Source organism: Odontesthes bonariensis, chromosome 2, assembly GCF_027942865.1.
Source record: "Odontesthes bonariensis isolate fOdoBon6 chromosome 2, fOdoBon6.hap1, whole genome shotgun sequence".
Classification (NCBI taxonomy): Eukaryota; Metazoa; Chordata; class Actinopteri; order Atheriniformes; family Atherinopsidae; genus Odontesthes; species Odontesthes bonariensis.
The window spans coordinates 4,329,039-4,356,389 of NC_134507.1; the positions used below are offsets into that span (position 1 = coordinate 4,329,039).

General features: G+C 40.9%; 2 protein-coding genes across 9 annotated transcripts in view; one reads left to right on the forward strand and one right to left on the reverse strand.

Moving 5' to 3' along the window:
* Positions 1 to 4,080, reverse strand: part of rims1a (regulating synaptic membrane exocytosis 1a) — a 128,881-nt gene extending 124,801 nt beyond the window's left edge. For all 6 annotated transcript variants that reach the window (XM_075474569.1, XM_075474576.1, XM_075474563.1 and 3 more), the window contains exons 1-2: positions 3,614 to 4,080; positions 141 to 215 (exon numbers count right to left, since the gene is read on the reverse strand). In XM_075474569.1, coding sequence (XP_075330684.1) covers positions 141 to 215; positions 3,614 to 3,774 — 236 coding nt within the window. In that variant the 5' untranslated portion in view covers positions 3,775 to 4,080. The remainder of the gene's footprint in view (positions 1 to 140; positions 216 to 3,613) is intronic.
* A 5,072-nt stretch (positions 4,081 to 9,152) lies between these two features.
* Positions 9,153 to 27,121, forward strand: asrgl1 (asparaginase and isoaspartyl peptidase 1). 3 transcript variants are annotated; one of them, XM_075474606.1, is made up of 7 exons: positions 9,153 to 9,181; positions 10,827 to 11,022; positions 12,595 to 12,737; positions 16,560 to 16,714; positions 18,746 to 18,867; positions 22,487 to 22,597; positions 25,351 to 27,121. In XM_075474606.1, exons 2-7 carry the CDS (start codon positions 10,836 to 10,838, stop codon positions 25,563 to 25,565), a joined length of 933 nt encoding a protein of 310 aa, XP_075330721.1. In that variant the 5' UTR covers positions 9,153 to 9,181; positions 10,827 to 10,835; the 3' UTR covers positions 25,566 to 27,121. The 3 variants fall into 3 exon arrangements, with proteins under 3 accessions (XP_075330721.1, XP_075330715.1, XP_075330724.1); XM_075474600.1 differs by having other exon boundaries at positions 9,153 to 9,177; XM_075474609.1 differs by lacking the exon at positions 22,487 to 22,597 and having other exon boundaries at positions 9,153 to 9,177.
* The last annotated feature ends 230 nt before the right edge of the window (positions 27,122 to 27,351 follow it).

Here is a 27,351-nt window from a genome sequence, read left to right on the forward strand (position 1 = left end):
CTGGTAACCTGTCCAGGGTGTACCCCGCCTCTCGCCCAATGATGGCTGGGATAGGCTCCAGCCCCCCCGCGACCCTACAGTTGGATTAAGCGGGTATAGAAAAATGGATGGTTGGCAGTTGAGCAACCGTTAGCACTCACCTGACGTCGTTTTGCTGTGGAGGTTTCTTCTGCCCTACCAGGTTCACCGTTCTTGCTTGAATGGGCTTCTCTTCTCTGAAAGAGACAATTAGAGTATACAGTTAGCATACTAACACTTTCCTGTTACTTTAGTTTGGTTTCAATTAACTTTCTTGTACTTTCAGTGTCTCAATTTACAGCAAACAACATTTACCCAAATAAATTCCGTTACTCACAAGGTTTCCCAAGTTCAATTTGGAAAGACTTAACCATCCCGCAGACCTGTAGTCGGCCTTTGAAATGTCGGGCTTCTATTTTTTGACAGACTGCAAGTAGCAAATGCAAACAAAACTGATTCTCACTGCAGTGTTCGGAGTAGCTTTAGGTGTTCGCTGACAGGCCCCAGAAAACAGTGACATGCCTCCAATACGTCCACCGACACATTCACAGTGTGATTCAGAATCATCTCATCCATAAACATGAGCAGCAGGCTCTGATCAGTCTGATCACACAGGGAACTCAAGAAAGAATTCCCTGCCAACACCCACGCTGTCTAACGGAGAAGACATGTCTTTATGTTGTCAACATTGAGGGTACCCCACTTGCTCATTATAAGGCATTTTGGCACATTAGAAACAGCAAAAGATCCTGTGCAGGCTGTTTAAGGGATTATATCGCAGTGCTCGAATAGTTTCAGCATCCTTGGCTTACACTCCCTTTCTAGTAAAAAGAGACCTACTAACACTACTGTTTCAAAAGTTTAAAAAGCTATTCACTCCACAGTGTTGCATGTTATTACTTAATAATACAAATGAGGCTCTGGTAGATTTCAAAAGTGGCCCATCACAATTACTAATGTTATGTTGTTAATAAAGTAGAATCATGTCAACAGAAGTCTGCCAGCATTGTTTCCAAAATGATAAGCTTTGTTGCCTTAGCTTGTAATTAATGTGAACAACCAATCTTGGAATCACCACCAGTCCTCACCTGATGAAATTAGTCCATTGTTTACTAGTCCATACTTTCACCAAATGGAGACATTTTTAAATCCGGGTTAAAGACATTTCTTTTCTCATGTGTCTATGCATGAAATCTGCACGCTATCTTTTAACTTATCTGGACTATTGCTTGTTTTCAAATTCATTAAAATGATTTTATTTGTTTCTCTTTATATTCTTTTATGTATTTTAATGCTTCTTCCACTCCCTGCTGCAATGCTTTTATTTCATGTGAAGCACTTTGAATTGTTTGTACATGAAATGTGCTATATAAATAAATTTGATTTGATTTGATTTACTGATCATTTGCAATCATTCATTCACGATCAATCGTTTTGTGTGTTGGTGCAATTCCCAGGCTTCGTGTTACTGTGAAACACACAGTATTTTTATTTCAAATATAGGTTATGCAGTCATTGGTAGGTCGTGGACAGCTAGCACATTTAAAAAAAGAGCAAGCAGGCCACACAGACCGATCATAAACAGAGAGACGGGTCAGGCAACAAACTGTTTGGAGGGAATGAATGGTCATGTGTTCATAAAAACTGCATGAAGTTTACAGCATTTATGTTTCCTGCTCCGTCTATCTGTGAAGTGATTGCTATGCTGCGTGAAATAGAACTCAAACATTAGTTTAAAGGACACGTAATTAATATTTCTCAGAAAATTAACCCTCCCCTGTATGTACTGAATGCAGACCACTCACTATCCCACCTGCTAAAAACACAACCAAAACGCACACTTTTCTAACTTTTTGTGACCGTTGTTCCGTGGGGATCATCACTCACTCATCGCTGCAGCTTTGTCATATTCACCACGCTTTGTTTGTATCACTTTTCTATTTCAGAAGAGAAGATTTAGAAGAAAACAACGTTTGCACAGCCGTGCCACAATAACTTCCTGCTTTGACAACAAATAAACTGATGCTCGTGTCTCTTAAACAGCTAAAAGGTGGAGTGTATTTTCTGCATCTCTGCATTACAACCCACACTACCCTGTATCCTACTACACTTAGGATGCATTTATTAGTCAACCAGTACATCTATTCAATGCAGAACTAAACGCAAATCACACGCAGACACTGCTTTGGCAGAGTGCTCTCCAGCTAAGCTATGTTGAGAGGAAACAGTGCAGAAGCCAGTATGGGGTAGGACATGTATGTGCTGACATCCTGCCTCATTCACAGCTGCTACACTATGACATGACTGAATTCATGGCTCTTTGATACATCACTTAAAATGATGCATAGCTACTTAGAGCCGGAGCTATATATTGGACATTTCCTTCTTTAGATGCAATGAATCGATCTTCCGTTCCAGTGCTGGGCCATCAGTCTGCACAGAGTTCTTAAAATAGAACAGGGACGTAGAGCTGGAGGAGCGCCTCGCTTAGGTGGGTCGTTTCTATCTTTCTATCTGCTTGTCAGAGCATGCAGCTTCCATGCAAACCGTGCAGAAAAACCTGAGGAAGGCATTGTTTCAACTTGATGCATTTTGTGGTCCTGGAGGAAAAGGGGACGGACACGGGGTTGATCTCTGCACCGATCACAGCGGCAAAAAGAAATCTGGAGACTTTTCTACATTTTATATGTGGCGCTGGTATAGAGGAGGAGGAGGATGCACACAGTGAATATAAGCCACTCTTTATTAAAATAAGAAACTGGCACCTTTTCCTCCCCTGCTACAGGCCTACTGTTTCTATAACAGCCCATGTGTCTGTTGCAAGAGCACTGGCCTACATACAGTGCATAAGGCTAGGAAAGGCTCAACCGCACCCCAGAGCTGAGAACAGCAGCTGTTGAGATGGATGCTGCACAGATAAAAGCCAACAGGGAGGGTTTTACTTTTTACTATTCTCTGTGCCAGCCTTCACTTCACTCTTTTGCAGTTTCCCGCAGCATTTCGCAGTGAAATACTTCAGTTAAACCACAAATACTCGCTACTGTAACTGAGCCAGGCGCCCTGCATGGTCTGTGTGACAGCGATGGTATTCAGGAGAGAAGTGCCGGTGAGGATTTTTTGCTCTTGTTTTTCATCTCTGGTGTACAGTGATGAGCCGTGGTGACACACCCCTCGACCCTCCCACCATTCCCTAGTATCTCCCTTCTAAGCGAGTTACACCTGCCCCAGTGTTCACTCACTGGGCCTCTCTTAGGAGATCTGTGAACTGGATGTGAACCCTTTTGCCCTCCCACACAGAGATGTAGCCTATATGGATCTCTGATTTAGTAAGTTTTGTGGGGAGGTTTCAGCAGTGTGCTACATAGATGTGCTCACACACACACACACTCACACAAACACATGCATGTTTGGTAAGATATAATGTGGAAGGGCAGAAGTCCTGATGAGCGTTCCATATCTGGGAGATCTTAGAGAGACCAGAGGTGGGTGGACTTCTTCAGAATGGAATCAGCCCAGGCCCAGTCTCTCTCCTTCACACACTCTTACACACACACATGCACACACACGTTCAATCTTGCTCTTTTCCCTCGCTTACTTTAACATGGCCTCCTCCTTTGCCTCCTCCTCCCGTTGCCGAGCCAACACAGCCATGATGATCTTCCTCTCGTCCTCAGTCAGATGGCTGAGGTCCGGCTCCGGGATGGCCGGGGCCACGGGCGGGCGCGGGCCGCCCCGAGGGCCCACCGAGGCGAACATCTTCCCGGCCACCACCGCTGCTCTTCTCTTCCTCCTCTACCTCCTCCTCCTCCTCCTCGCCTCGGTCGGGATCACGGATAGAAAGCCCGGTGGCGGTGCCCACAGATCACGACATGGCCCACAGATGAAGCAGCGGTTGGAGCGACTGAAGCGGAGTTCCCATGACGGTGGCGGGGGGCACCCAGGGTGGCGGGGGCGGCGGCGGCAGCGCTGCTAGCTGTGGTAGTAGTAGTGGTGACTGTGGCCGAAGCGCTTCGGTTCCTGGTTGCCGTTTTCAGCCTCTCCTCCTCTTGCTGCTCCGCTGTCTTCTCCCCCCACCCCCCACCCACCGCCCACCCGCCCGCCTCTCCCCTCCACCACCCCCGTTTTACGGGGAGCCCATATATCCGGCGGTCAGTCCGGATGATGGCACACGGGAGGGGGATCTCGGTTCCGTCCTTCTGGCCAGGCAGAACGGAGGGCTCCCTGAAGACGGCCGGGGGTCCGGTGCGTTCGGTCCGGTGCGCTGGCGCTGTGGCTGCAGGGCGAGGCGGTAACTTCTTGTTTTCCAGCGCCGCCGCTGATGCTGATGCTGATGCTGATGCTGCTGTCAGGGAGACGAAACCGTCAATGGGACCGCAGCCCCTCAAGCGCGTTCACTTTTCGTGCCGCGAGAGCGCGCAGCCCTCATTTGAGAATGGGGGCTCCACTCACCGTTATGATGCGCGCTCATGGCGGTCTATGGCACACGCAGAAAATAAATGGTTCTTCAGAGGTGCATTGTGGGTTTGGGACCATAATGAGTCGTAAAACCAAATCATTCTCTTATTTCGCAATCACTTCTCTCAAAAAATTGTCAGCATTTTTGCAAACCCACATAAATATGTTTAACTGAATTATTTGCAGAGTTAAACTGCTTTTCAAACTTCTTTATTAGCTGTAGCCTAACCCTTTTTGTGCCTTATGTTGCAACCTCAAGGGGCTTTCTCCAAATTTGGGCTAAATTAGCTTTATAGCTTTATATTATATTCGCCACTGTGTTAATATTATGCATTCCTTGATTTATTGTTCAGTGAAGTAATTAATGAAAATTGTTTTCATTAATGGATAAGTCACATTATTCTTATTTGTTTTATATTGGATATTTTAAATCGTATTACAGCTGCCTTCACATTGTCCACACTTCTCTGTTTTTTTTTTTTAAATGAAAGGTTCTTGAATGGTTCCAAGTTGAAGCCAGTTCATGGCAGCCATGTCAGCTTCTGCACAAAGTCGGAGTGATGTAAACTTTGTCCACTGCAGCAGTCCACTGGGATCCACCTGAGGACCGTGAACCAGGAAAATTGCTGTCATCCACACGCGTTCAGTGCTTCATTGAAAGGGTACAAGTAGACCAATTAATAATTAAACCATGGAGAGCTATATCAATAGAGCCACATGCCTTTAGCTTTCACTTTGTTTTGCTCTGACACTCTGTGGCTCTGGTGTGACACCCAGTGGTTTTCTTTAGGTCATATATTGGACCTTTTAGGCCTTTGAAATTAGATTCAAACAAACCGTCTCAAAGTTAAATCTCAAAGTTACAAAGTTATAAATGAACAGTTGCAAATTGTAACTTTTAGGGAGATTTTTTTTTGATAGAAGTATTCATAACTCCTTTTTTTTTCAAGTTTTGAAATGCATGAAAATAACACATTTGTGTTTTTGTTACCTAAGATTAAGCTTTTTGTAGCTAAAGATAGCACAGGCCCTCCTCCTGCAGTCCATCTTGCACCACTGGGTTTCTATCAGGAATGGACGAACCAAGCAAAGGCTCCAGAGCTTTTCACATTTTTTGTGACCGTCACATTTTCTGCAGTCTTGGAAGAGACTAGATAAATGTTTAAAATGTATACATCAAATAGATGTGGATAAAATCAACACGAGACCAAAGGACCATTTTCTAGTATTGTGTGAAACCCCTTGCAATAAGAGTGCATGGACTCTCCTCCCCTCCTCCTCTCTCCCACCAATCATTGCGTGCTAGAATGACACGCATCCCCCTTTTTTCTCCTTCCTCCCACCCCTCTCTTCCTCTTTTCCTTTCCTCTGTCCTTTCTCTTCATCCTCTCAGCAATCCCCACACACTCTATTTCCTCATGCAGAAGAATAATCTGAAGGCACCCTGAGGTTTACCATATAGCCACGCACATGCATGGCTATAGGGGGACATTTGCAGTATGTTAGTGTGCAATATTTGAATTATTTTAATAGTCGTCGTCGTGTCGTGGGATTCTGAAACGTTGCATTTCAAATTCAGAAAACTAACCCACAGATGAGAGGTGAGAATCCCACAGACTTACTAAGACATACTATATGTAAAAATAATGAAAATGATTACGAACATGCTTTAAAGGTCTATTTTTGCATGTTTTGTTTGTACTCTAAATTTAGGCTATGCCACTTTTTTCAATACCCATGAGGTCTCAACACACTTGGATGTAAATCCAAATAGTTTTGGTCTGACTGTGTCACTGTGAATTTAAAGTGAAACCTGATGAACTCAGCCACAGTAGCACTTTTATTTCAGCACCATGGTCAGCTCATTGAGCTGCAGCCTTCATAACATTCACATCGCGGTCTCTGCAGATCAGAAGAGGATGTTTCACAATCAAAGTGGGGAGTTTTTCAACTAGTCAGCATTCTTCAATCACAAGATGGGATTGGCTAGTTAGACTTGAAGCTTGCATGTGTTGGTAAGAGGATTGCTGCTAGTGCTGAGGTGCTGCAACAAATCTAGTGACTTGTAGGACAAAGGCTTCTTCATTGACAAGAGATTTGCCGACGTTCCCCTGTGAGGGCAGGATCTTGTTTACTGCTGTGTGTGTGCGTCTTACGTTCAAGTAAGAAAGAAGCAGCGGCAGAGCCACAGGGATGACAGAGAGGAGGATGTGGAGGAGCAGAGACCTACTGCCACTTTTTCTCTTAGTGACCATTGTAAGGCAAGGCATTTTTATTTATATAGCGCATTTCATACCACAGGCTGTGGTACCACAATGTGCTTTACATGAAGACAAGGCATTTAAAAGAACAGCATAAAACAGCATAAAAACAAACAATTTTAAGAGAGTTAAAATTAAAACACAGTTAAAAGCCATCAAAGGAGAGGGGAAAAAGAAAGATATAAACTCAACCATACGCACACGGAAAGAGAAATGTTTTTAACCTGGATTTAAAAGTGCTTACAGTTGGGGCTGATTTCAGTTCTGCTGGTAGTTTGTTCCAGTTGTGTGCAGCATAACAGCTAAAAAGTACATGTTTATATAACCAAAATGCCTGTACAGATGTTTTTGTCAACTCAAATGAATGGCGGTCGAAAACATATGCGAATGAGAAGAGTTTGATTGTAAATGTGGCTGTACCAAGATGCAATGTGAGAACAAAGAGAGAAGATGAGGCACTGTGCTGCTCAATGCTGCTCTACAGCGAGCTTACCCGAGATGTAAACAAGCCCTGTTCCAACACAGCAAAACCGCCCGTGTTAGAAATTTATATTTCAATTTGTTACCGTGCAAAGAATTTTTACAAGTCTGCCTTAACCGCTGCATAAAAGGTATAATTTTATCCTCTAAATAGGTTTGCAAAGACTATCCATATTAGAGGACCTGTTCCTTCTCCTCAACTTTTTTTGTCGTCTTTGTTTGTTTGTCTTTTGTTGAAAGGATCAGACTCTGTAGTGAGAAGTTATAGCAACAAGTGATTCTACCCAATCATGTTTTAAAGGGACACTATGTAATAAATTAAGTCATTTATTAGCTCAAATCAACATATTCATTCATAAGTTAGTCCTCATTGGTGTAAAATGATCTCTGTCCTCCTGAGTGAAGAATAACTAGTCTGTATCTACATAGAGCAGGTAAGCTCTATGGAGGCTGCCATGTCCTTCTGGTCTATGAAAAGTGCCGAGAGGGACATAAAGCACTTCGAATCGCGATTTCCCCACCAGGCCTACAAGCAGAAATGACGTCATTGTGACGTCATTTCTGCCAAATGGCTTATTACAGCCGCTAATGCTAAATAGATTTTATTCCTTGGCACATATGTCTTTGTGTTCATTAGCTTTCTTTTTGTAAGTGCATCATCTTCTTCTTTTTATTATTATTCCTATGCTCCCCCTGGATATCTTCTTTTTGGCGTTATGCTCACATTTGTAAACTGTTATTTTGTTGATTTACTAATAAAGTTTAAAAAAAAAATGGTAAATAGATTTTATCTTGTAAATTATCCCACTAATAATGCATTGATTGTTACCAAACTTCTGTCGTAGTACACACAGGCTCTTAACTCACAAAACGAGGCATTAGAAAGTTTGTAAGTTTACCGGGAGTTTATTTACCGCTGCTAATGCTCCTATTGCTAACACAGGCTAATGCTAAGGCTTCGTCGACGTCACTTCCGGTAACTCCTGGAATATGACTAATTGCATTGCTTGCACACCAAAGGAGATGTTATGTTATCTGACATGTTATCTGTCATCTGTATTCATAGTGTTGTTGTATGTGTGTTATATAATCCTTTGTACTGTGTGTCTTGATTTCTTTTTGTTTGTATGGACCTTGAGTCTGAAGCTTCTTGAATCTTGACACATTCCGCCTGCCGTAGTTCAAGAAGTTGCAGCGCATATTTGAAAACATAGACATATTATAGTCTATGTTTGAAAACGTGAGGCGCTAGAGAGCAAATTCATTCAACTTTGCAAAATAAAATTGCACCACTAGATGGGGGAAGAAATTACATAGTGTCCCTTTAAAGACACCAACAGATAAAAAAAAATCAAAAAACAACTCCCACTTTGATTGACAAACGCCCACTTCTGAAGAAAGACCTTCCTCACAACAGTTGCTGACAGGTTTCTCATTACTGAATGCTTACATAATGTTAACCTTTGGACCATGTTTCAGGTCGTTATATTACATGGGAATGTATTGCGTGAAGTAAACCGAAACTTGAAGGGAAATTAGCCACATTTGACTTCAAAATAAAAGTCATCTATTGGAGGAAGGACATCACAGGACATCATTCACGTACAACAAATAAACAAGATCACAAATCTTCTCATCACAAACAATTGAATAACTTGTCGTGGACTAACTGCCACACCACACCACTGTACGGGTATAGAAAATGGATGGATGGAACTACTAATTATGACATATCAAATCTAAAGCTACATAAATTAGCCACAGCTACTGAAAAACATGAACTAATTGCTGCTTTTTAAATATACTTTATTTAAGATAGTAATAATATTGACATTCAGCTCATCAAAATAGCAGCGTGCAGTCTTGGGTTCACTGTGGAACTTTATTTTGAAAGTATCATTGTTACAGCTTGGATGTGCTGTTGCTAAAATGTTAACTTCACAAGTCCTCGAGTGATATTTTGGTAGGTGAGCAAGACCTCGGCTGTTTTTATCTTATTTTCTGACTACATTCTTGCTATAACTAGCTAGTTTAATTGTCTCATCTTCTAATAGTTATGCCATCGATAACTGTGATAGTCGAAGAGCTAATATTATAGTTGATATCGTTCATTTCTCCTTAGAAAAATAATTGAATGAACCAGTCCGATTCCCCAGGGGTTTAGATCTTCCATGAAAGCGGAAAAAAGCCGTAGGCCTATATGGGTTTATATACAAACGTAGTTTTATTTGTTTTGCCTTTCATTGTGGAACCATTTCTAACGTACTCCACGACGCTGAAGTTGGCATCCGATTCGTGCATTAAAGGGATGGGAATAACGGGCCATTTCACGGCATTTTTTAAATTTTGATCGCCCTAAACTAGGTCCAGTATGGAAACTACAATAGTTTCACTGCTCAAATCTGGATAGAATTATTCTAAAGAGGCTGTATATTCATTAAAGCCTTGTTTGGGATTTGTGAAACCTTTTTTTGATTTATGAAAATGCAGAACAGGACCATTTTATTGCTTTTTTTTTTTGCATTCTGATCACCCCAAACTAGGTTCTGTATGGAAACTACATTACTTAGACTGCTCAAATTTTGATGTATAGCCTCTTTAGAATAATTCTATCCAGATTTGAGCAGTCTAAGTAATGTAGTTTCCATACAGGACCTAGTTTAGGGCGATCAGAATGCAAAAAAACGCAGTGAAATGGCCCTTTATGCCCATGCCTTTAATTCAAGAATCGGAGGCCAACTTCAGCGTCGTACCATCTCCGCTATAAGAAAAATAAAAAACGCTGTTTACAGGTCAGCCCAGCGTTAGGTTGTTGTGTGATGTAGATAATGTTGAGTGCGCTAAATACACCCTCAGCCAAACTGCTTATTTGTAATCAAGCAAGCTCGGACTGTTTTCATTTTCTCACGCGGCGGCGCACGAGAGAGTTCCAGTTGAACAGTAAAGTCACGTGCACTTTTTAAAGTTTTTTTTCTTTCAAATTTGCCTCCACATATCTATTTGTTTTGTGTTTACTTCTGAAACTCAGGGTACTGAATTTATTTTCATGGGCAGAGAGGTGCAGCGTTAGTTTGTGGTGTCTGCTTTTAATTTAAGCCCCCACATGCATGCCCAAAAATATTTTTTGATTTCAAATCAAATCAAATTTATTTATATAGCACATTTCATGTAAAAACAATTCAAAGTGCTTTACATAAAATAAAAGCATTGCAGCAGGGAGTGTAAGAAGCATTAAAAATACATAAAAGAATATAAAGAGAAACAAATAAAATAATTTAAATGAATTAAAAAACAAGCAACAATCATTTAATTTAGTTTTTCATACAACTTACAGCAATAGTTTGAATTTTTTTAAATTTATCAAAGTAAAAAAAAGCTCAGCGTTTAAATTCTTTAATCTGAGCTGTCGCAGCTCGGTGCTACACAGGAAGTGGATATGGACTGTCTGACATTTTTATTTGTTTTCTATATTTAGCCTGTTCAAGTCCCGCTTATATGACCTGTAACCTCGCATGCACAAGCAAATTGCTTTTGAAAGAAATTAAACCTCTTTCTGCCCCAAAAGGCTTATTAGACAGTATTTGAGTCTGGCTAATGAAGCTTATTCCTCAGGTGATCGACATGTTTCCGGTAGTGGTGGTCCATGGAGGAGCTGGCCATATCCCAAAGGAGCGGTCAGAGAAGTCCACGTCGGGGGTCTGCTCGGCAGCGCGGTCAGGGTACCTCGTCCTCCGGGGAGGGGGCAGCAGTATGGACGCTGTTGTTGAGGCTGTGATCCAGTTGGAGAACAACCCTTCCTTCAATGCAGGTATTTTAAAAGGAGATATTAGATTAAGGCAATACTAATGATCCCAGAAAATAACTAATTTACTGTCATCAGCATTATCAGCTTGTACATAGGAAATGTGTGTGTACATATCTGTATAACTGCAATGCTTGCTGTAAATTGAGTTCTCTGTGTATTTACTCTCTAGATTTGGCTTTTTTTTTGTCAAATAAGTGCTTTGTAACTAGGGCTGGGTATCACCGCCAAGTTCCTGGATCGATTCGATTTCGATTCTTAGGGCTTTAAATCGATTAATCACGATTCGATTCGATCCGAATCGGTTCCATCTGCTTCTCTTGGCGCCAGGATTTAACCTCAAAATGTTGCATTTTGACATCAATATTTCAAAGGGCTGTGGCTTGACAGTGTTAACAGATTGTTACATTATATTAGTAACACCTGAAGCCACCCAGTGGAAAGAAGTATTAGCAAGATTTTACACTATATTCAACGTGACAGCCTACTTAATTAAATACATTTGTAGGAGCCATTTTAGTCTCACCTATAGGTAGGTTTTAGTGTAGTTTTAGATTTAGCCACTTGGGGGAGCACTTCTTTTATGGTAGCTAACTTAGTTCTAGGTATAATTACAGGTGCCCAGAATTAGTGGGTTGATGACTGCTTGGACTGGGGAACACATGGTTCTTACCGTAGCCGTGTGGATTGGAACCAGTAACTTCATGAAAAAAATCATTCATGAAAAAAAAAAAAATAATAAAAAAAATCGATCTCATGCCCTACAAATCGATTATGCAAATTTTAAATGAAATCGATCCAAAATCGATTTAATCGATTTTTTTACCCAGCCCTATTTGTAACTACTGTGCCACATTTTTGAGCAGACTCCTTTAAACAGTCACATATAGGCAAAGGTGCGGTCACTGACTGTTTCCCTCAGATCGAATTTTGAACTTGATCGTTTGAATTGAACTTTTATTCAAAGTTTGACAGAGCAAACTCATTCCAGTGTTTGGATCTCACTTTTCCTTCTACCCTCACAGCATTGGTTGTCGTATGTACAACATACATAAAAGGTATTTAAAGGAACGGTAGAGTGTGACGTCATTGCTTAAGCTTGTGAGCATCAGTTATTTTAGTTGTATCTCTTGTGTTTAAAAGAAATGTATGTATGAGAAAAAAAAAACAACACACTGCCATGGAAGTCGGCATATGTTGTCGAGTTTTTTTCAGCTATGAAAATAGTCATCACAGATTCTTGCTTCTCTGAGACAAGAATCAAACAAATTTATTTATATAGCACATTTCATGTACAAAACAATTCAAAGTGCTTCACATAAAATAAAAGCATTGCAGTAAGAAGCATTAAAAATACATGAAAGAATATAAAGCGAAACAAATAAAATAATATAAATGGATTTAAAAACAAGCAACAGTCCAGATAAATTCAAAGATATCGTGCAGATTTCATGCATAGACACGTGAGAAAAGCAATTTTTTTTAACCTGGATTTAAAAATGTCTACATTTGGTGAAAGTTTAATCTACAAATAATGTACAAATCAAACAAATAGTTTCCTAAAATGTCTCATTCCAGGTTGTGGCTCGGTGCTGAACATCAGTGGGGAGGTGGAGATGGATGCCATTGTGATGGATGGGAAAACACTGGCAAGCGGTGCAGTGTCTGCCGTCCGTAATATAGCTAATCCCATTCAGCTGGCAAGACTCGTCATGGAGAAGGTTCATAGGCTCGATGATGGCGCAATGATCTGTTTCTACAACTGTGCACAAATTCACATCACAATGCTCCCCTCAAAATGCATGCATTTCTATTTAAGTATATTAAGGCAGAGCACAGTTTAATGCAACTTTGAAGCGCAAAGATACTGAATTTTATGTGACTAACCAAACAAAATAAGACATAATGTACACAAAGCAGGAAGCGTCAATTGACTGAAGTGTAGTTTCAACGGTAACCTCAAAGCTCGCTGTTTATTCTAAGAGTGAGTCTGCTCTGTAATCGTCCACAGACCTGTTTTATCAAATCAAATCAAATCAAATTTATTTATATAGCACATTTCATGTACAAACAATTCAAAGGGCTTTACATAAAATAAAAGCATTGCAGCAGGGAGTGGAAGAAGCATTAAAATACATAAAAGAATATAAAGAGAAACAAATAAAATCATTTAAATGAATTTAAAAACAAGCAACAGTCGAGATAAGTTAAAAGATATCGAGCAGATATCATGCATAGACACATGAGAACAGAAATGTCTTTAAGCTGGATTTAAAAATGTCTCCATTTGGTGAAAGTTTAATCTCCACTGGCAGTTTGTTCCACTTGTTTGCAGCATAACAGCTAAATGCTGCTTCTCCATGTTTAGTCTGGACTCTGGACTGGACCAGCTGACCTGAGTCCTTGGATCTAAGAGCTCTGCTGGCTTTATATTCTCTGAACATATCACAGATGTAAACCATCAGCAGGCTTTTAAAATCTATTCTGTGACTGACTGGAAGCCAGAGTAAAGATTTTAAAGCTGCTGTGATGAGTTCAGATCTCTTAGTCCGGGTTAAAACTCTAGCAGCAGCGTTCTGGATGAGCTGCAGATGTTTAGTGCTCTTTTTGGGAAGTCCAGTTAAAAGAGCATTACAGTGATGGAGTCTGCTGGAGATGAATGCATGGATGAGTTTCTCCTGGTCTGTTTGAGAGAGGAAACCTTTAATTCTGTTGATGTTTCTGAGGTGGTAAAAAGCTGCCTTGGTGACAGCTTTGAGGTGGCTGCTGAAAGTCAGATCTGAGTCTATCAACACTCCGAGGTTACCAACTTGGTCAGTGATTGTAAGGTCCCGAGTCTCAAGATATTTACCAACGCTGACCCTCTTCTCTTTGCTACCAAACAGAATGATCTCAGTTTTGTCTTCATTTAATTGTAGAAAATTCTCTCTCATCCAGGTGTTTACTTCCTCCAGACACTGACACAGTACGTCTGCTGGGCTGCAGTCGTCAGGTGGCAGAGACACATAAAGTTGTGTATCGTCTGCATAACTGTGATAATTGATGTTAAAATTCTGCAATATCTGACCCAAAGTTAAACAGAAGAGGTCCAAGAATTGACCCCTGGGGGACTCCACAAGTCATGGCCACTCGCTCAGATTCATAGCTGCCAATAGTAACAAAATAACTCCGGCCTTCTAAGTAGGACCTGAACCAGTTAAGGACCGCTCCAGAAAGTCCAGCCCAGTTTTCCAGCCTGTGCAACAGGATTCTGTGATCTACAGTATCAAACGCAGCGCTGAGGTCCAACAGAACCAGGACTGAAACATTACCAGAATCAGTATTCAACCTAATGTCGTTTAACACTTTGACCAGAGCTGTTTCAGTGCTGTGATGACGTTGAGCTGGTTAAATACAACTTTCTCAATAATCTTAGATATAAAAGAGAGATTAGAGACAGATCTGTAGTTGTTCATCATAGAGGTGTCTAGAGTTCTCTTCTTTAGGAGTGGCTTAAAGGACAAGACCGTTTTTTTGACATTGGGCCCTTGATTTCACATTATAACATGATGTTCTACTCACCCCTGCTTGTTGTTGGTCATTTGGAGCTGTTCCGAAGATATTCGAGAGGCGTCTGGCTGCTCTCTTGAGATATTCGGCCATGAAACGGTTTCCTATGGGCAACGTTAGACAGGCACAAACTATGCTGTTTATAATTTATTAATTACTGTACACTAGCACTGATAACGTGGAGGTGCGTTGCTTACTTAAAAAAATCCGGGTTACTGTAATTTTGAATTTTTGTCGTAAAGTGGGTCTGTGGGCTGTCTGTGGTAGTAGCACGATGATGACGTCAGTAACACCCAAATTACCAACAACAAGCAGGGGTGAGTAGAACATCATGTTATAATGTGAAATCAAGGGCCCAATGTAAAAAAAACGGTCTTGTCCTTTAATGGCAGCTGTCTTTAGTGACTTGGGAAAAATGCCTGATGCCAGTGAGCTGTTAACTATTCGTAGGAGATCACTTTCTACTGAGGTAAAAACAGTTTTTAAAAAGTCGGATGGTATTATGTCCAGAGAACAAGTTGTTGATTTAGATGCCGAACTGTTTCCTCTAGGATTTTTAAATCAACAATATTAAATTGTGCCATAACGTCAGAGTTATTTCTAGGTTTTAGACACAGATTAGTTTTCTTGTTTGTCTGTGTGGCGTGAATGTTTTGTCTAATTGTTTTGATTTTTTGGCTAAAAAAGTGGGCAAATTCGTTGCATTTCTCAGTGGAGAGGAGGTCTGGGTTTGACTGTTTAGGAGGATTTGTGAGTTTTGTCCACCATAGCAAACAGAGTTGGAGAGTTGTTGACATTCTTATTAATCATATCAGATAAATGCAGCTGTCTGGCCTTGCACAGCTCATTGTTATAACTACGCAGGCTTTCTTTATATAGCTCATAGTGAATCTGAAGCTTTGCTTTCCTCCACTTACGTTCAGCTTTCCTGCATTCTCTTTTCAGGTTTTTGACCGTAGTGGTGTTTCTCCATGGGGTTTTCTGTTTGATCAAGGTGCTCTTGATTCTTATCGGTGCAACAGCTTCCATTACATTCAAAATGTTTAAGTTAAAATGATCCAGCATTCCTTCAACAGACTCTGCGCTGATTGTTGGTAACATAACTATGGCCTCCCTAAACTGAGCATTCTTTTTCTCATTGATGTTCCTCTTCTTAACTGAGAAGCTGGTTGTTTGAACATTCTGAGTGATAAATAAATCAAATAAAATACAAAAATGGTCAGACAAGGCCAAATCAGTAACAACAACAGAAGAAATATCAACACCTTTAGAAATGAGCAGGTCCAGAATGTGACCTCGAAGGTGGGTTGGTTCTGTTACATGCTGCCACAAACCAAACATGTCCAGCACAGAAGAAAATTCTTTGGCATTACCATCCGTCATATTATCAATGTGAATGTTAAAATCCCCGGTCAAGATAAAATGGTTAAAATCAGTCGAAATAACAGACAATAATTCAGAAAAATCATCAATAAAACTTGCACAGTATCCTGGAGATCTGTAAATGATTAAGAACAGGATTTTAGGAACACCCTTTAAAATAAAACTCAGATATTCAAAAGAAGTGAATTCACAAAATGAGATCTCTTTACACTGGAATGTATCTTTAAATAAGGCACCCCCCCCACTTTCTTACCATTTCGGCATTTATCCATAAAACTAAAGTTTGGGGGGGGCTACTTCATTAAGAACAGTAGCACTTGTGCTCTCTGTTAACCATGTTTCTGTCAGAAAAAGAAAATCTAAATTGTGTGAAATTATGAAGTCATTAACTAACAGTGACTTATTGGACAGAGATCTAATATTAAGTAAGGCTAGCTTTGTGGAGTTTACACCGGTCTCTGTTGTATTCTGAGTTGTACGTGGTACCGTTAACAGATTAGATAGATCCACCCAGCAGGTTTACTGTTTTCAATTCCTTTTTTTACTAACTAATACAGGAATCCTATTGGGTCCCAGCTTGTTCTTACACATGTAACCTTCCATTCTTTTAGACCAGTCATGCATGTCTGACAGCGGACGGTGCCAGTAAGTTCGCTCGGTCCATGGGGGTCCCCGAGGTTCCCCAGGAGTCCCTCATCACTGAGTACTCTCAAATGCGCTGGAAAAAGAACCTGGCACCCGATGCTAACCCTGTGGAGTCCCAAATGTGAGACAGAACACTCTGTTTTAGGTGTATAGTAGTATTTTCTTCAATTAACTGTGCTTTGTTAGAGAGGAGTGTGTTGATATTAGTCCTTGTGGTATGCTCAGATCTTGAAAAAAGGTAATTGCACTTGAACGGATTTTCACCTTTTTTTAATTCTAACCACGTGAACATGTTGGTCCAATTGAATTCGTAAAAAATTTAGCTTCTGAAAACCAGACTAAGGCTACGTTCACACTGCAGGCAAAAGTGGCCCGTTTTTCGCCCGTTTGTGACCCATATCTGTTTTTTTTTGTTTTTTTTTATGACAGTCTCAACAGCACAAATTAGAGTTTTTTTTTCAAATCAGACCCAAACCACTTTCATATTTGTTCCTAAACCGGATACATATCTAATGTTTTCTAAAGCGACCTCAGTCTAAACCGTAGATGTCAAACTCACGGTTTGGCCCACTGGTAGACAGCGCATGCACCGCTAATACTACAAATCCCAGAATACCCTGCTGGTGCGTTGGCGTGTCAGTCAGTACCCACAGGCCCTCTTTCCTCTGTTGGCATTCATTAGCGACCTTATGCTAGCAGCCGCATCGGGCCAGCCCTCCAAAAAATGGCCAAACGAAAGGTGGAAAACAGGAGCTTTGTAGACAGGTGGGAGGCAGAATATCTGTTCACAAAAAAATTATTATTATGATTAAAATTTTATTTAAGAAATGAATGCCACAGATCTGTCTTTTATTTGGCATTTGATTTCACATGTGTTTATAGTACGAAGCTTTACTTGTTCCAGATTCAATGTTTAAGCAAAACTTTCATCTGACTTTTACTGAAGTGAGACAGACGTCACAACTCTGTGCCGGAAGAGGCGGGACACAGCAAGATCAAATGCAAACAATGGAGAAAACAAGCAGGACAGACACCCTTGATGGATCTCGTCAGGGTCTGATGGCCGTTGCAATTTAAACTATGATGTGAACAGCCGCGCAAAGAAATCGTATCTCAGTGTGAATGTAGCCTAATAATGCAGTTTGGGATCTCATCACTCTGCATCTGTATGCTCAATTAGACTGAAATGGGCCTCTGTGGTCTATATATGCTCTAAAATTCCATCTTTCCACAACTTTCTGTAAAAAACCTAAAGGTGTAAGGTTATATTAATACAGATTACTTTTCCGATAAACCTGCCCTCATTTATTGTTATTTTATTTCTTTTGCCAGACAGCTAAATCCTCAACTCAACTCAACTTTATTTAAAAAGCCGTGGCTGAAACAAAGTGCTGAACATGAAAAACAACACGAATTCTAATACATAAAACATAAGAACAATGTAAACACAATAATAAACAATAAAAATATTAAAACGATAAGAACAATAAAGCAGCAGAAACAGAGTCTCATGCTGGGTTAAAAGCCAGGGAATAAAAATGGGTTTTAAAAATGGACAGTGAAGGGGCTAATGTACGATGGGAGGTTGTTCCATAGTTTAGGACCGGCAGCGGAAAAGGCTCTATCTCCTCTGAGCTTCTGTTTAGCCCATTTAAAGATTTAAAAACAGATAAAAGAATCTTAAAAAGGACTCTAAACTGCACAGGCAGCCAGTGTAGGGAGGCTAAAACGGGAGTAATGTGCTCCCTCTTACGTGTTCCAGTTAGGAGGCGAGCATTTTGGACTAACTGGAGACGTGCGGAATCCTACAGAAACTGGGATGAAAATCTGCCCATTGGTACTACGTGTGCTCTCACGATCTCACTTAAAGCCTTTCAGGATTTTTTGCCCCGCTCTAATAAAATCCTGATATTATATCCACAGCGTCATGTGACAAAATCCCCATTCCCCAAGTTTGAAATGGCAGAATCTCTTGAACGTTTCAGTTTGTTTTTAGGCACATTACACAAGAATGAGAAGAGGTTAAGGACAAACTCCCTTTGTAGAGTCTTCCTTGTGTTTCATTTTATATTATATGTGTTTATATTTACTGTTTTTCAGACTAACACTCGGCATTTCAGGCATCACTCAGCTGTTCTGTTTTCTCGTGTAGGGGGAAGATGGGCACGGTCGGCGCAGTGGCAGTCGATAGTGAGGGCAACATAGCGTGTGCAACCTCCACCGGTGGAATGTTGAACAAGATGGAGGGTCGGGTGGGTGACACCCCCTGCATAGGTCAGTCCTCACACAGAAGGTCGCAATGACAGACTTTTACAAAGGTAACTCCTTCTGCTCAATAGGCAAAAAAAAGTTTGTTTTCTTTGTTTTTTTAAGTGATTGTCCCCTGTCCTCACCAGCCTAGAGTGCACTTTGACCAGGGGGCCCGTTGCACAAAACTAGGATAAGGGATTAAGCCGGGATATCTTGGTTATCCTGGCTCGACTTATCTGCGATCCGGTTGCACAAAAGTATAAGTTGCCATGGAGATTTATTCTGTGGAGCTAGCCTGCTCCAGACCAGGCTAAGTTCCAATAGTTACTCCACTGCCCACTACACATTGTTATCACATATAACTGGACCCACTGTCATTATTTAAACGTTTGTGATCATTTTGGATAAATGATGATTTTAAACGATGTTGCAATCATTAGATCATTTACAGTTTCCCATAGACTATATATAAAATGACGGAATATTAGGGCCACAAACAAATTCACAGACTTCAAGAATAAAGTTCACTCAAGTTAACATTTAAGAGAATAAAGTAAGAGGAGGAGAGTTCTTAAAATGGAGCATTTTGTGGAATTGTACTTTAGTGTAGGTTTCACAAACAAGGAGATACTTAATCTTTTGGTACATCAGCATCACATTGTCATAAGTATCAGGACTTTAAAAAGAATATAAAAGAAAATGCATATTTTCTGCAGAAAGAACCAGTCTCATAAATTTATGACTTTTTTTTCTACCTCAGTGTGGCCCTAATACTCCGTCGTGTAAAAAATACACATCCCATATAAATATAAATACCCATCAAAGTGTAACATTATGTTCTTTTGTTGAATAAGGATAAATCAAAACAGGTAAACCATCAGCTCCTGAAGTCACACAGAGACTCTACAAGATAGAAAGCACAGAATCAAAGCATATTATACAACACAAGGATAAATACACATTCAAAGGTCTGTATATAATACACCCCGCATGTCTGCACACTGAAATAAATGCAGGACAAATCCATACACATCAAATTAACAGACTCCCTGTAAGCTTACACACAGTATACAGCACAAACATCATAAGAGGCCACATTAATTTAGATTAAATAATGGAATAAAAAACACAAATTCCTTTGCCACTGCAGGACATATTTAACTTAAATTTAAAGCATGCATATTAACTAAACTAATTTAACATATATTGGTCCCTCCCCAGCCGACCGCTCACCACCACAGCTTTTGGTGACCCACCACCCTTGCCTTGTCTGTGGGTTTTCTTTTTCACTGCTAAAACAGTGCAGACAATGTGTGAGCTGCACCTTCTGGGTACAATATACGCTCGTGCATTGTTAAGTATTAGTCAGGCCCCTTACCATTCTGCAGAATGTTCTTGTGTTTTATTTTGACTTGTTGCCATGTCCGTTTTGACCCGGTCATGTTTAATCTACATCACACCACACATCACAGACACACACACAGACACACACACACACACACACACACGCACACACACACACACACACACACGTAGAGCAAACATAAGAAAAGAGAAACTTTATTTATCCTAAAAAGAAATTCAATGAAGTCAGTGAGCAAGCGGCCTTGGGTCCTTTGAAAGGCGCAATATAAATTAAAATTATTATTAGCTATTTACCAAAGAGTTATACAGTCTGATGGAGTTACATTGACATAATTTAGCTCGTACCTGCAGTCCATTTCAATAAAAAATTCAACTGATTCATAATCAGAGTAGTGTTATAGTGTTGTAATTCACAGTAATTGTGAATGACCTATATGGATTGTAATTGTGATGTTTCAGCGGAGCGGTGAGTGTGTAATTGTGCACTACTAACGCATTCAGGCGGTCAGCAATATTTGCCACGCTTTTTCTCTTTGCTTTATCACTGCGGCGGTGTTGCCTTTCTTTTTAATTATGTCTTTTACCTCCTCGTATGCCTCCATGAGGATTTCTGCCTCCGACGGGTAAAAAGTAAGCCGCTCTACTCGCCATGGTGAATCAGGGAATCTGTGATCGGTGGCGGGGTCTATCTGAGGAAGCCGCGAGCGCGCACTTATCCAGGATTGGTTTCACCTAGCTGGATGAATCCGTGTCTGCTCGTCCTGGCTTGGTCTTTGTGTTTTGGATTCATTTAGCTCAGCTCAGTCACTTATCCTGGATGTCTTAATCTTTTGTGCAACTGGCCCCAGTACAAGGTTTCTGTCTTCCTTTAGTTGGTAAACAAAGTACAGGAAGTTAATTTTCAGCTCTGCGCTCATGAATAATGAACTGTTCCCTGTTGTTGTACATTACACAGTCACAATTTTTACATTTAAAATTTTCATTCAGTAAAAAGTGAGCATATTTCTTTATTTGTTACAGACTTCCTGTTGACACCAAGTACTTAGCAATTCCCATTTATTATTTAAACAGCACTGGCTGACTAATGCTAATAACCTACTGCTGGAAGAGTAATATACCAGAGTCCAAGTTATGATTTAAGAGAATAAGTATCCACCGATGTGACAGCAGTTAGATTATACTCCAGTTAAGTAAACAGCAGCAGAGGGGTTTTGGCCTGTGTGTCAGGCCTGTCAAATCTGTCACTATGGTTACATGAGTGATTATACTGCCATGACTCAGCAGCCAGATTTAGGTTGTATGAGAACAGTAAACAGTGGGAAACTGTTTGCTTTTATTCACCAAATGCTGTTGCGAGGACTGTGTAAGAATATACTTTATGTTGCTCAGACGTATTTGCTGAATTTTCTGACAGTTCAAAAACAAGGTGTCAAAGTTTGGCAAAAGGAAGGGAGGTGTAACAAACTGTCACCGGCATCCATGTTGTTTCTAACACTGCCCGGGCCTCTGGGCCAGAGTGCTGCGAGCCTCTCAGTCAGCTGGACATCAATGATGACTGTGGAAGGAAGTGAGCGTCGTGTCTTTGAGTTGCTATGACGACACACAAACATGACATGTGTAGAGGTAACAGGAGAATCTGTCAGCTGTAAATTATTACATCAGAGGTGAAAAATAAAACAGAGTCATCGGGTTCATCACAACAATAGTACACAGATTCTGTTGGTGCATCAAGGCTTTGACTTATAGAGACCCTGGAATACCCCAAAGACCCCCGGCCCCGTAGACACGCATGCACTCAAAGACACAGACGCACGTCATGAAGTGTTATCGCCACAAGCAGCTGCCGTAGTGCTCTTTGTGTCCCGTCCCGTTTTATTGTTTTCTGTGAGGATTGATTGAGACTTCCTGTGTAACCGTAGTATTCCCACTACAGAAAACCACACGACAATCTCCCCAAAGAAATGATACAGAACTTCCATCACTTGAAATATTCTGTGGAAGTTCAGTGGTTAAAAACAAATCCCATAAATGCACACGATGTGCGGTTTGTTACAGCTACGTTGCACATACGGGATCTGTTCTAAATCACAGTCCACCACAGATGGCAACGAGCTTGTGAGCTTGGTGGAGCAGCTGAAGAGTGAGGCTACTTTATCAGACGTTGTAGGAAAGCTAAACAAAGTTGAAGAGTGACAGTTGCTCCACTTGTGTGCATCGTATGGACACAACCGTAACTCCAAACGTGTGGCGAGACGTGACGTGTTATTTTGTGTGTCAGGGAGCGGAGGTTATGCCGACAATCTGACGGGAGCCGTGTCGACGACGGGACACGGAGAAACCATCATGAAGGTTACGCTGGCCAGACTCATCTTGTTTCACATGGAGCAAGGTAACAGAGGGGTGTTTTCACAAAGAATAGATTCATAGTTTAGTGCCAGTTAACTAATAACTGATAACTGAAAAATAAAGAAAAGGTCATTTGAGTGTTATGGCGCTTTTCCACCTCTACACGGCTCGGTTTGGTTGTGTTTCCATTACACTTCGTGCCTCCTGGACGTGGGCGGGGTCGTCGTAACACGGCTGCGCGTGTTGCTGCTCACCCTGTGGCTTTTTGTCGCACAGAAGGCAAGAGAAGAGAGCCAGAGAAGACTCCTGGCTGCCAGACAAAACAGTATTGAAAAGTACCGGAGAGTTTTGTTACGAGCTTAAAAAAGACGACGTTTGGAGGTAAGCTAACGGTTGCTAACGCTAGCTTTTGTTATGACACTTCCAGTGACGACACTCATCGGCCAATCAGTGGAAAGCAGTCAGCTGACGTCACGTTTTAGTAACGCTTCGGCCCGCTTGGAACCAGGGCTGAGGTGGTACGAAAAATCGTGCCGGTTGCAGGTACGGCGTGCTAGTGGAAACACACAATAGCGCGCCGAGCCGAAGCGAGCTGGTGGAAAAGCGCCATTAGTGATGAATGTTGGTGAATCAAAACAAGGTGGCCTTTGTTGGCTAAAATAAGCAAGCTAAACTTTATCTGTAGAATATGTGTTTAGGTTGAGTAAGCAAACTACACTGTGTGCACAATTATTAGGCAAGTGAGTATGTTGACTATGGCTGTGTTCAAAAAGCAAAATGCATTGTGGGTAAACGCTCTGCATACTGCCTGATCGATGAGTATGCCGTATGCAGAATGGAAGTATGCAGTTTGCAAGTATGTAGTATGTAGTATGCGGTTTCGAACACAGCCAAGATCATAATTTTTATGTCTATTTTCTAACTCCAAGCTGTATAAACTTAAATGCTTAATGGATTGAACCATAGCAGGTGATGTGTATCTGTGTAATGAAGGAGGGTGTGGCCTAAGGAGGTCAACACCCTATGACAGACTCCATGAATGCAAAAGGCTTATCACTGTTATTTGAACATTTTCAGTTGTTTGTTTGTTTCTCGCTTAAACAGATGAAAGTGAGATGGGAAAATGTGCGTTTTTAATTTAGTTGTGTAATGATTCTGATTCTGCACATGATTCTGCATAGTTGCCCAAATAATTGTGCACATACAGATATTCTCCTAACAAAGCCAAAACCTTACTTTTACTTTCTTGAATAGTCATGTTTGAGGTTTATTATCATTTTTGGATTGACCTAGAGCACTATAGTTGTTCATTAATGCAAATAATCCTCAAAAATATGACTAACCTGGCTATTCTCATTGAGGATGGAAGAGGCACAATAAAAGAAAAAGGGTCACGTTAGTGTAACCAACCTGCTCATCAGCATTGTATGGCGTTCAGCTATTTACGGTCTAGAGATGATTACTCACTTTACCAGAGGCCTGGGGTAAACAGTAGAAATGTTTACTGATGACTGCTGTGCGTTCTAAGGTTGTGCTCTCGAGCCCCCACTCTGAATTACACCTCAGAGATTCATTTAACACACACTGCTCATATTTTAGCTGATAAATCACACATAAATAAAACAGAGTGAAACATTACATAAGTTATATTAAACTGATAATCATTTATTTGAGCCTATAGTTGAAAATGATAAGCCCAAACACAATGGCAAGAAATGCAGGACACTGCATTACACAAACAATACACAAACAAGAAAAAGAAAAATACCCGGCCGGGGTTAAGCAAAGTTATTGTGGGTACCCTGATGGCGCGCGATGGAGCTCATACCGTCTATGGACCTGAAGCGCTTACTCACAGAGAGCCGACAATGTAATCCACACTCGTATCCACAAACGCAACATCCACCGATGTCACCCGAGTACCGACTCCATGACCATCCAAGGTAACGGTTCTCTGACACGAAGTAGCCTCCTCCGTTGGTCTTAACACCGCGATCCGGTCTTAACAGGCTAGCAGAGTCTCCGTTGTTGCCCGTTCGTTCGATAGCATTATCCAACTGTCCGTGTCCAACGGTAGAAAGTATCCAACTGTCAAACGATGGAAAGTAAACTAAACTTCTCAAACGAAACATAACTCATGAACTGAAACCAAACGGACACAGAAAGACAGTGTGTCGAACAGCTCTTTCTCCTAAACGTCTGTAGTTGACATGTTGACTTAAAAATAACTCATTAAACTCTTTTCCAACTCCGTATCGTCCGATGTCTCTCCCGTTCACAATCTCCTCACCCGCTTCTCTTCCCGTTCCCATGACAACCTGGTTACCCTGTCAACCGAACAGCAGGCCGTATAGGAAGCTATAATACTCCGTCAACAGAATAAAAGTTCATATGACAAGTTGTCTACAATGTTAGAAATACAATACATTACATTAGATGCTTATTAAAACTCTTGTTTAAAACAGATATTAGTGCACCAAAACATATTAACACATACTTGGCTTTAGCCAATATTTCAGGTGTGTTACACTAGTAAACAGAAAAGCACTGATAGTTGTGGGCATCTCTTTTTTTCCATCATTTATCTTTCCCAGCCTGTGCATTTAACGGATGGCTGTGCGTATTGAAGACACGTAAGGAATGATGGAGACTAACTGGGTCCTGTGACCTCAGCCCACAGGACATCAAATAAAGTGTTGGTTGAAGTTCAGAAGCACAGAGCTGGTGGTCTAGCTGACTGACTGGTTGATGTAAGACTGCATGTGCGTAATCGTATCTTTTCTCTTTTCTACTCAGGTCAGTCAGCAGAAGCTGCCAGTGATCTGGGCCTGGCCTACATGAAATCCAGAGTGGGAGGTCTCGGTGGGGTTGTGACAGTTGACCCCAAGGGCAACTGGGCCGCTCGCTTCTCCAGCCTGCAGATGGCATGGGCTGCGGCCCAGAAGGATACCCTGCACCATGGCCTGTACACCGGAGAACACTTCAAGCAGAGCATCGATGCCCCTCACTGACAGGAAGCGCAACCTTCTTTTAAAGCTGAGCTTTAGTCTCAAAAATCAATAGTATTAATTGTTGTTGATTCAGTTACAAATTGAAGATCAATATATAAAGCCCTCAGATAAGCAATCGTTATGATGTTAAAATGTGGATGATGCCCACTTAATCAACAAATCAACTGCCAGACAAAACTACTTTAGTTCAGTCAACACGACTTTAGACGTTAATGACGATTCAACTGAGCAAACTGTTAGAAGGCTGATTGTTAAAAGAAGACTGCTGCACAAGTTGGTTAATATAAAGAGCAACACTGACTTCATAGTATTGTGTTGAAACAACACAGTGAAATCGATTTAAGGCTTCTTCAGCTCTGATGCAAAAAAAAATATATATATAATATAAAAAAAGAGAGATATGGGAGGTCCTTCCTGCCAGCAGCAATAAGTGTTTATATTGAAAGCTTGTAATGATTGCTTTAAAAGAAAAAAGTATATAATTTCCTTTTGGGAGAAATAAAAGTATTTTTTAATTTCATCTTAATTACATAACATGAAGAAAAAGTAGTAATAAAAAAATGTGTATTGTGCAAAAGTAAGAAAATCTAAAACTAAACTTTAGATTGTTCCACATAGGCCTTGGAAGCAGTATGTGTGTGTGTGCTACAATAATCTTTAGTAAGTCAAGGTTTACTTACTCTGAACCACATGGAATAACCTCGCCTCAAGGATGGTGTCTGACGCAGGTTGTGAATCACATTCCTCTACTTTCTGTCAGTGCATTGTACACCTTCAGGTTTTTAACTGGCGTTTGTTGAAAAATGAATTTTGCACAAGATGACATGCTGTAAAAAAAAAAAAAAAAAACAGCAAAGAGCTGCTGGTTTGAACCGCTGTATCGTCACAGAGGATCCATGCAAGTTTCCTTTAGCAGTGTTGTTGCACTCGAAATATTGAAGGCTGCCATCGCTCAACAAGTTTGAACCAGTGTAACGTGAGCTGCCACTCATCACTCGATGGCTGTGAATACCGAAGCTTTCTGTTCAGGAAAACACTCACTGAACAAGCCAGTGCTTTTAATCCCTCATCAGTCTTTGTGTTTCAAGCTTCATATACCCAATTACCCAATGTATTGAGGAGCAATTGCACGTCAAGCTCTGGATTTAGGTGTTTATCAGTCTGATCCACTAGATGGAGCTGTTTCAAATAAAATAAGTACTTAACAGCATCCAAATCTCTGTAAGCTGTAGTGTGTCTGCCCTCTCTCTGTGCATTCTAGTTCATGTCCATGTGAGTTTGATTTAAATGTCTTTTTAAAGATGTATTGGTTAGTGATAGATGCACGTGAGCTCTAGCAGCTCTGTACTCAGTATTAGTAATGAAACGGATGCCTCTCCAGGCACAAACAAATCAGTTTTTCTTTTTCCTGGATTCCTTCTTTTACTATTCCATGTAGAAGTGCTCATGGAAATGTTTTTCTTAGATATTGTTGCATTCCTCTGTGCTGTTGTGTGTTGTATGAATTTCCTCAATTGGTGATTAATAAAGATACATCTTAACTTTGCCTTCAGAAAGTCAATACCTTTCAGTATCTTTGAGAAACTGTTGGAGAGAATGCTTCCGGGTCATTTTGGGGCCTTTGATATATATGTCCTAGATCAGGGATGTCCAAATCCAGTCCTCGAGGGCCTCTGTCCTGCAGGTTTTTGATGTTTCCCTGCTTCAACACATCTGATTCAAATCGATGCACCATTAGCAGGCTTGCGCAGAACTTAACAAGAGATCGATTTTATCTGAATCAGGT